The sequence below is a fragment of the Pagrus pagrus genome, assembly GCF_965226575.1.
Source record: "Pagrus pagrus genome assembly, chromosome: 14".
NCBI classification, from domain to species: domain Eukaryota; kingdom Metazoa; phylum Chordata; class Actinopteri; order Spariformes; family Sparidae; genus Pagrus; species Pagrus pagrus.
Window position 1 is genome coordinate 21,551,479 of NC_140198.1, and position 10,141 is coordinate 21,561,619.

The 10,141-nt window shown below is 42.1% G+C and overlaps 1 protein-coding gene across 2 annotated transcripts in view; it reads left to right on the top strand.

Annotated features, from left to right (window-relative positions):
• trim3b (tripartite motif containing 3b) overlaps window positions 1-10,141 on the top strand; it is a 29,990-nt gene extending 19,849 nt beyond the window's left edge. Inside the window, exons 3-17 of one of the 2 annotated variants that reach the window (XM_084372724.1) lie at window positions 210-339; window positions 914-1,024; window positions 1,134-1,285; window positions 2,238-2,418; window positions 2,661-2,762; window positions 2,947-3,045; window positions 4,042-4,194; window positions 4,435-4,813; window positions 5,413-5,516; window positions 5,639-5,806; window positions 5,938-6,106; window positions 6,740-6,781; window positions 7,453-7,523; window positions 7,659-7,799; window positions 8,023-10,141. In XM_084372724.1, the coding sequence (XP_084228850.1) occupies window positions 210-339; window positions 914-1,024; window positions 1,134-1,285; window positions 2,238-2,418; window positions 2,661-2,762; window positions 2,947-3,045; window positions 4,042-4,194; window positions 4,435-4,813; window positions 5,413-5,516; window positions 5,639-5,806; window positions 5,938-6,106; window positions 6,740-6,781; window positions 7,453-7,523; window positions 7,659-7,799; window positions 8,023-8,175 (2,155 nt within the window). In that variant the 3' untranslated portion in view covers window positions 8,176-10,141. The remainder of the gene's footprint in view (window positions 1-209; window positions 340-913; window positions 1,025-1,133; window positions 1,286-2,237; window positions 2,419-2,660; window positions 2,763-2,946; window positions 3,046-4,041; window positions 4,195-4,434; window positions 4,814-5,412; window positions 5,517-5,638; window positions 5,807-5,937; window positions 6,107-6,739; window positions 6,782-7,452; window positions 7,524-7,658; window positions 7,800-8,022) is intronic. The other variant, XM_084372725.1, reaches the window with a different exon arrangement.

Here is a 10,141-nt window from a genome sequence, read left to right on the forward strand (position 1 = left end):
TTTTCTCCTGAGGCAGTGGGTCCTGTGTATTGACTGATTCACACTTTCCCCGTATTTGTTGTGACAGGAGCACTATTTAGGCACTGCCTCTCAATTATAGTGATAAGGTGACAGCTCTCTCCCTCTAGTGTCTCCCTGTCCACTTCATTGGTAAACTGGATGTGACTCGGGAAGATTTTATACACTAATTCCTGCTCTCCTCCTTCCAGTTGTCTCCAGAACTACATTCCCCCGGAGTCTCTGACGCTCTCGTGCCCAGTGTGTCGGCAGACGTCCATCCTGCCGGAGAAAGGAGTCTGTGCTCTGCAGAACAACTTCTTCATCACTAATCTCATGGAGGTGTGACTCTTGATCTGTGTTTTGTTTTTTTTTTACTTCTAGTCAGACACCAATTGGGTGGAAAAAAAAGACAGAATGCAGATAAAACCAAACAAGGAAGCAAAGATTGTTTAAAACAATTACAGACAGAACTCAAGACGGAGAGTCTGTGAATGTTTCCTGGTGTAGAACAGAGGGAGGACATTTTTGCAGAATGAGGTAATTGTGGACAGTCCTTTATTCTTCAAGAGGCTTAAATTGGAGGTTATGTGGTTTCTGTCAGGCATGTAGGGCTGATGATTAAGGTTAGAACTGGGGTAGATAAAAGTACAACGAGGATGTTTGTTCTTGTCATGAACGCAACAGCAGACTACAAGGAAATTCAGACAAAGAGAAAAGTATTTATAAGGTTAATATTGTTATTAATATTAATATTGCATATATTGTTACTGTAAAGTCCCCAACCTCACTCTCCCTTTGTTCCGTCACCATTCAGCCGTCCACTTTCAGAAATAAGACACTCCTAGAAATACTCATAAAAGGAAATGTTTATTGAAACTTGCTCATTAAAAAAGTTTTAAATGTTTTTCACCAGGTCCTTCAACGAGATCCGGAGTGCTCGCGGCCAGAGGCCTGCAGCGTCCTGGAGTCAGTGAGCGCTGCAGCTGCAGGGAAGCCCCTCTGCTGCCCAAACCACGAGGGAAAGGTGAGAAGTTTACCTACCTCTTTTGTTTTTAAGCAATAATAAATGTAACAGAAACTGATACCTGCAAAGCCCAGCAAGGGTGAACGAGCATTTTTGTCTCCCTCTGCAGGTGATGGAGTTCTACTGCGAGTCGTGTGAGACAGCCATGTGTCTGGACTGCACAGAGGGTGAACACCGGGAGCATGTGACTGTGCCTCTGCGGGACGTCGTCGAACAGCACAAGGCTGTGCTGAAGACACAGCTGGATGCCATACGCAGCAGGTGGGGGCTTGCTACTTTGATGAAGCTTTCAGAATATTTGCTTCACATCAGGTGTTCAAAAGCTTCAACGTTTGGCCTAGATTTGGCATCGGCCATCAAAGACCAGGGGTGGAGGAAGTGCTCCAATCTTGTGCTTACGTACAAGAGCAATAGCACCAGTGTTGAAATACTCTGTTACAACTAAAAGTCATGTTTGTAATATTTTACTTATGTAAAAGTATAAAAATATAAGTGTCAAAGTGTGCTTCCAGTACAAAAAGTAAAAGAACTCATTGTGCAGAATAGAATGTTTCTGATTAACGTATGTTGTATTATTGGATTATAATTACTGATACATTCTTCCTCTCTTGCTCATTTTTCTATGTAGTTCTGGGGAAGACATTTTAATCTGAAGAGAAAGAAATTCATTGAAAGTACTTTATGCCTAAACAAACTAAATAAACCAACTCTCTTCCTCCATGACTGAATAAACAGACTGACCTTAAGGACAACACAATTTCATCCTGTTTTACTTTGTTTACATGTGGCGGACCCTGCCACCCTTCTAGCTTCAAACAGTGTTCTGGGGACCTTATTTTCCTCTGAGAACAGCTTGTTTATTCAGTTATGAAGAAAACATATTTATGAGTTTATATTAATACTTTAATTCTGAGTTTGAATTTCTTCTCCATAACTACATAGTGACCCTTTAATGTTGAAGCTGGTTTATAGTAACTACATATGCAGTTAATCTGCTGGGCGTCTTGGGAATTTGTAAAGTTTTATCTTAATCCATAATCTGTAATTGCAGACTTTTAACGTTCAAGACTTTTTATATCCACAAGAACCTTAAAAAATAAAACGCTGAAGGAAAAGAAAAAACTAAAAAGCACAATAGGTCTCCTTAAATATTCATTTCTTTGTGTATTTTAAAACATTTTTGAAAGAAGTTTCACATTGTGTCCGCCTGCAGGCTCCCTCAGCTAACAGCAGCCATCGAGCTGGTGAGTGAGATCTCTCGCCAGCTGAACGAGAGGAAGAGCGAGGCGGTCGTGGAGATTACCAGTACGTTTGAAGAGCTGGAACGGGCGCTGCATCAGCGCAAGACGGCCCTCATCACGGACCTGGAGAACATCTGCAGCACTAAACAGAAGGCTAGTTGTGTTTTCACACATTCACACACACAGAGCATGCGCTCACTGTGTCAGGTGCGCTTGCATCTTTGCACGCACAGACCTTTTTACAAACAGGTAGTGGAACATGACCTGCCGCATGTCTCACATTCCTGTCAACACACTTCAGCCTGCCGACCTTAATGGTTTTGACTTCTCCGCCCTTCCTCTCTTGCTCTTTTGTGTCCCTTCTTTCCCTTATCTTTCCACTTACCTGAGTGCAGGTCCTGCAGGCTCAGCTCTCATCTCTCCTCCAGGGGAAGGAACATATCCAGAGCAGTTGCAGCTTCACGGAGCAGGCTCTCAGCCACGGGAGTGCTACTGAGGTGGGCTGGCAGACTAATTTGTACCAGCACGCTAACAAACAGGTTACAACACATGTGGGAGTCAGCTATTGAAAGTGCTCCAGTTGTGAAGCAGGATGTGAGCTCATCTTGCAAATGAACTGAATGTTTTGATACTGTAAGAGAATGGCTTGCACCGAACAATGCGTGTCTCTTGCAAGTGCAGGTGCTGCTTGTTCAGAAGCAGATGAGTGAGCGGGTAACGGCGCTGGCCAGACATGACTTCCCAGAGAGACCACACCAGAATGCACACCTGGACTGTCAGGTAACTACTGTTGTTTATTCTGATACCAATTATTTGTCACTTATAATCTCAAGATGAAGTTTGTTCTTTAAAAAATGTGGGCCAGCTGTCACTTCAGCTGGGGTCCAATCGTTATGAGAGATTAAAGCAATTTATATGTCATTTTTCCAAAAGAGCCTCATAATGACACCTTAAAGGGTTCTTCCAGTATTTTTAAACCTGGGCCATATTTTTTAAATATTTTAGGATCTAAATGACACATACAGTTAACGAGGTCCACAAAAGTGTGGAATTGGTGCAGTAGATCTTCCAGTAGCCCATTTTGTGGCAGCAATGGCTAAAACTCGTAAGTAATCATTGAAGGTAATTGAGCCATTAAAGTAAGTGTGTCTGCCACAAACATGCTTGGATTGTGGTCTTACAACATTATTGAAAGGATCCCTACAGAGACAGACCTTTTACTTGAAGAGTAAGGTCCTTTGTGTTTAAACAGAAACAGTCATTATATCACTCTGTTAAAAAGTCCTTTGATAAAAACTGAGACCAGTAGTTCTCAAAGGCAGAAATCTCTAACCCAGACAAAATCTCATCAAATGGGGTCCCTGGTCTAATTTGTGTCAGTTTTGGGGTCCTTGACGTGTCAAAGTGTGAGAACCACTGGGTCAGACATTTAGAAGAAGAATCTCAGCTTGTTGGTGGCAGAAATGAAACTTCTAGTGGACTTACTCCGATAGTTAAAGTTGCACTTGAGGTACTTCACAGCCTGTTTTACCGATGCAGGCCGAGGCATCTCCTGGACCAATTCCAAAACACGAGTTATTTACACTCCCAAATATTTAGACATAGGGCCCAGGTTAAAAAATATGTTATTACCCTATTTCATTCCTCTGGTACTTGCAATATTCTCTCTCCTTTTATCTCTGGTTTGCAGTCCTTAGCTTATTTTCTTCATCAGCTACAGTTTTGTCCCAGTGGGCAACGGAAACTGACGTATGGTGTGTGTGCTGTTTGCTCCAGGTGGAGACTGAAGGTCTGCGACGCTCCATCCAGAACCTGGGCGTTCTCCTCACCACAGCAGCCGTGGCTCACACCTCCGTCGCCACGGGAGAGGGCCTCCGCCACGCAGCGACTGGACAGCACCACACCATCACCGTGACGACAAAAGACAAAGTACCGTCTTAAAATTATTTAGCTGCACATTTCAGTTCAAAGTTCATGGTATTTTCATCATGTTGCTCTATTTCAAGATGTCAGTTGTTTTAAGGTGGTCGCCAAGGCAATTAAAAAGGATTATTTCTATCAAAAACAAATGTGTTAGCAGCTTGTGATGTGTCTGTAGAGGCTACAACAATGTGTATTGTTTTTATTGTCTTCATTTGGTCTGGAATTGAATCAATGACCTCTCTGCAGGATGGGGAGCTGGTGCGGACAGGAAATGCTATTTTAAAAGCAGAGATAACCTCTGCAGACGGGAGTCGGGCTGCAGAGACAGAGATAGCGGACAATAAGAACGGCACGTATGAGGTGGGCTACACAGTACGCTCTGAGGGAGAGTACTCTTTCGCTCTGTTGCTGTACGGCCAGCCGATACGCGGCAGCCCCTTCCGGCTGCGGGCGGTCAAGCCCTCAGATGTGCCGCAATCTCCAGACGACGTGAAGAGGAGGGTGAAGTCTCCCAGCGGGACAGGAGGCCACATACGGCAGAAAGCAGTGCGGCGGCCTTCCAGCATGTACAGCACCACCAAGAAGAAGGAGAACCCCATCGAGGATGAGCTCATCTACAGAGTGGGTAAGAAAAATGCCTGTTCAGGAGAAAAAGTCCAAATACAATGTAGACCTATGTCATAGTGGGAAAAGCACAACATGTCCTCCATAAAGTAAGCCTATTGGTTGTTTTACATGTTTTTTTAATTAAACTTTTAGATTGGCATCTTCTCCTTTAGGCATCTACTGTTTTCATGTCATGCCAGTAGAACACAGATTGAAAATCAGCCTGCTGTGACCTGATGAAGGAGTTGACTTCCATAGAAAACACTATTCACAACCTACAGTATGCAAACAGATAATCAAAGGCTGAAAACAAATATGGATGTCTAACAGGGAGAATCTAGTGGCTGCCTACTTCCACAGACTATAAATAAATTAAGGTGCGGCAACGTTCGTAATTCGGAGGATTACCTTCCTCAAGCAGGTCTGTCAGGTCTTTGCAAGTTCATGAACCCAAACATGAGTTTATTTGCCTTTTGAAGTCTTATGTTATTGTGTATCAATGCAAGTATTTTAAGTCCCTAACCACCAGTATGAGCCTTTAAGTACAAGTATTACACACTGAGACAAGGGTGAAATCAAATGGCACATTCACTGACTGTGTTACTATTTATTCGTCAGGTACTCGTGGCAGAGAAAAAGGGGAGTTCACAAATCTGCAGGGAATCTCAGCCTCCAGTAACGGCAGAGTGGTGGTGGCCGACAGCAACAACCAGTGCATACAGGTGAGACGCACACAAAGAGGCATTTAAGTGCAACCGAGTACAATCACATAGATTAGGAGAATACTGCTGTAGTTCTGGATGAATTGCACTCACAAGGGGCTCTCTGATGGAACTGGTTACAGGTATTCTCCAATGATGGCCAGTTCAAGATGCGCTTTGGGGTCAGAGGTCGGTCTCCGGGGCAGCTGCAGAGACCGACGGGCGTCACTGTGGACATGAATGGTGACATCGTGGTGGCCGACTATGACAATCGATGGGTCAGCATCTTCTCCTCTGATGGGAAGTTTAAGGTGTGATCTCAAGTTTTCTGAAGTAAAGACATCTGACTGCTCCTGAAAGAAAGTACATAAAAAGGACATGCTGTACGCTTGTTTAAAAAGTCTTTCTTGTCATTCTTTGCCTTTGTCTTCCTCCCTCGCAGAATAAGATTGGTGCAGGCCGGCTCATGGGTCCTAAGGGCGTGGCTGTGGATAAAAATGGACACATTATCACTGTGGACAACAAGGCCTGCTGCGTCTTCATCTTTCAGTCCAATGGGAAGTTGGTGACTAAGTTTGGAGGCAGGGGGACGTCTGATAGACAGTTTGCAGGTGAGCACGGGGCCTGAATGTGAAACAACAGACCACTTGTTAACAGGGAGCTCACAATGACCTCTCTCTCAACTGACTGTACCTGTGAGTGAGGCAGCAGTGTCTACCAGGCTTCCTCATAACATTTCCCATATTTTGCATAATATTTCATAACACAAAACATCATATATATTATTTTGGATTTTTTTTAAAATTATTCTTGTATTTCAATATCTCAACCAGGTTCATTCTCATTCGACAGATGTCTTCCTCTCCAAAACTGTCCACATAAATACACAACACAAATAACTCTTAACACTCAATATGTGGTTATATATGAATATCTCTGCACACCAGGCCTGAAAATGGGTATAAGGCAGTGACCACAACATTAAGCCCAATGACGAAGTGTGTGTGTGTTTCTTTTGTCTTTATATCAACACATCACATCACATGCTACATTCTGTTAAAAAGTATAAGCCTGTCAACATTTCCTTGGACGCAAAACCAGGCGATACAGCGCCCCCTGCTTCCTCCCCCACACACTGCGCCTGTGCTGACCGACCTACTCTATTTTCTTCTATGCTTATCCTTTATCTCTGACTACCTATTTTTCTTTCTTTCTGTTTCTTCCTCCTGTTTTTTTCAATCCAGAAAAACTTGGCCCAAACTTTAATAAATCTGGCTCAGTTTTCAGTAAGTACTAAGTGTGGCCTTGCTGCAACCTTAATCCCACAGTGCGGTGCCCTCTGTCTAACCCGACTCCCTGATTATGTGTCTGACCTCCTGACAACCCAAATTGTTGGATCACGCTGTGCCTGCACAATAATAATCACAGATATGCAAGTACAGACATGTTGTAATAATCACCTGCTATTACAATACTCAACATTTTGTCACATTGTGCGTTGTGTTTTTTTGTGTAAGTGGCGATTGAAAAGATCAGTGTGAATGATTTCCACTGCTCCGACTCCAGTGCCATGAAACTAACCGAGGAAATCAGTATTATTAGAGCTCAGCCAATAAGATTTCTTTTCACCCAAATAGCTACCCATGATTCATTTATTGTAACCGTCTATATCTGGGACAACAAGATGTGCTGTTGGGGATTTTAGTAGTGTTCTGACATTCTGAAGAAATGGGGAAACAACTCAAGTTAAAGCATCTAATGCATGAATAGAGTGCTGTCAAAGTAGTCCAGGCAAAACAGAACAGCTAACCATCTGATTAAACAAGGTTTTGTAATCGCAGCTTTAGGCACCACTTGTTGTAATCTGTGTTTACGGTCTACTAACAGTAAAGGGAACGGTGCAAGCTACAGGAATGTGTTTCTTTTTCCACAATAACCTTCTTCTCTCCTCGTCTAGGTCCGCACTTTGTTGCAGTGAACAACAAGAATGAAATTATTGTGACCGATTTTCACAATCACTCTGTGAAGGTAAGAGATGCTTCGCTAATGTACTAATGTTGTACTCCTTCATAAAGATATACAGTATGTACATTTTCTGTATTGTTTGGATCAAAGTGCGCAACGACATGTTGACAAAATGTTTTCGCTGACTTCCTGTCCCAGGTGTACAGCGCGGATGGAGAGTTCTTGTTCAAATTCGGCTCTCATGGGGAAGGCAACGGCCAGTTCAATGCTCCCACTGGTGTGGCCGTGGACGCCAACGGAAACATCATTGTAGCTGACTGGGGCAACAGCAGAATACAGGTGAGACAGGCTTTACCCAGCCTGCCTGCTGTCAACTTTTTAGTTATTTTTCCTCAATGCAGCTTGGTTTTTATCAACAGTGAAGTCATATTTAGGTCCCAAAGAAAAAGTTACATAAAGCTCTGGGTAGTGGCCAATACCTGTTTGATGACTGATAACGTCATATTTTTGGATTCTAAAAATGCAACGTGAACATGAACCTTTGTGTTTTTTCCTATTCCAGGTGTTTGACAGCACAGGCTCCTTCTTATCCTACATCAACACGTCAGCAGACCCACTGTACGGCCCCCAGGGCCTCGCCCTCACCTCAGATGGACATGTGGCTGTTGCCGACTCCGGCAACCACTGCTTTAAGGTTTACAGATATCTGCAGTAGGCTGAGGGAAGACATCACCAACACAACTCCTGCTTAGACAAATTAACATCACATATTGCTTTTGGATATAGAGCTGCAGTGTGCCAGCACACTTTACAGTGGCCCCAGGTTCCACAAATCAATTTAGTCTGTATATACTTTTGAAAATGTAATATTCAGAGCTTGAGACCAATACATCTGAGAAACACAAAGAAACCCAACCCCAACATTTTAAGTGTAATTCAATTTTTTTTTAGAGATAAAATAAGCTAGGTATCCCAAAAATTACTGCAGGAAGTCACATTAATTCTAGAAGACTATCCTGGGGAAATTAAGCTTCAAAATAAATTAAACTTAAGCAACTAAGGAGTAAAAAATCATGTTATTGACATTAGGTATTTCCTTATTGGGTATTTTTTACAAGTGGGGCCTCAACAGTAGATAGCCTGCCAGTCTGAAGTTGGTGATAGCAATTTTTTGAGCGGCAACACAGATGGGCAACACTCCCAGCAACCAGCAAACAAAGCGAGACACAGTATGATGATGCTTTGTGACTGAACAATGCTCAGGCCTTTCCTTGAACACTGTCGCATGTCTGTGTGTGCTCCAAAAAAATTAAAAATGACCCCGCTGTCACTGCCTTCAATTTCTCATCAGCAAACAATGCAGACAGGGATGTGTTGTTATTCTCATTCTGCACCTTATCAGTCTCACAGGATATCTTTTCTTTTTCTCTTTTGAATCATAACATCAGTGATATGCAAGTTTTTTTGCGTTGGTACCCAAAGACAAGCGTCAAGAAGCACAACAGTTAGTGGACAGTTTTTGAACCAGCTCTTTAACATTAAGTTCGGTCCCTTCCAGCTCGTCTTTATCTCCTTTCTTTCCAACCAGAAACACACTTCTTATATCTAACCCCACTGGTTCTTGCACTTTTGTGTATTCATATCTACAACCTTATGTACTTGTACATATGCATATTTAGGTGTATATATGGATTCGGTGTCCATGTTATTCCACTATATAGCCTACTTATTCCAGCTCTTAACGAATCAAGGATTTCAACACTGGAACATGTTAATATAGTGGAGGGTCATGCCAAGTAGTAGCCAGCTGAATGACATCAATGGAGCAAAGTTGTATACACATTATTTGCTGTGTTTTATTTTTTCAAAGGACTTAATTTATTTTTTATTTTATTTTCTACATAATTTGTTCTACAAATTATTTTTCTAATTGGTGCATTTGAACTGTCTCCTCTTTGCCAAACATCGTTGTACATAGGCCTTGTAACTCGTAGCACTGACAGCCGTTCTCTCGTTCGCCTCCTCCCACAGCTCACATCAGTAACTTCTCCTTCTGCCAAAACGTATTGTTGTAAGTTGATGTTGAACATTGCACAAAATACAAATATTATAAGAGTTATATAGTTTGCAAGAGTAATATATGCCTCTGTGTATAGTTATCATTGAACATAATCAAAAAAGTGTACTGTATTTTACAATCATATTCTTGTTGTAGCTGAGAAGCACCTTTATCATGGAGTTTTGTATTCATATGTTGGTAAGTTCAGCGCTTTGAAGGTTTTCTGCATAGACGAACACAACACCAGCGAACATGCAGTGACAGCAAGTTTTTCACCTGTGTTTTATGAATAAACTGTCTGATTGATCTGTAATTTGTTCTCTATTTCCATCGGCATTTCCCATTTCATTGGAAAACTCTCTCTAATAATGACAGATTTGACTTTCTCGCTCTTTTTAATTTGAACACTGTGTTACTATTTTTGTTTCTTATGTCTGTCTCTCACCTGTAACTGACCAACTCATATCCGTGTGAAATAAAGGAAGCACATATAAATGAAACACCACATCAACCATCTTGTGAAGCCTACTGTATACTACCAGAGGCCAGTGTTACAAGAATTAATCATTTATGTAATCATGGCAAAGGTATGATTGTAAATATTAAAGAATGACACTATGAA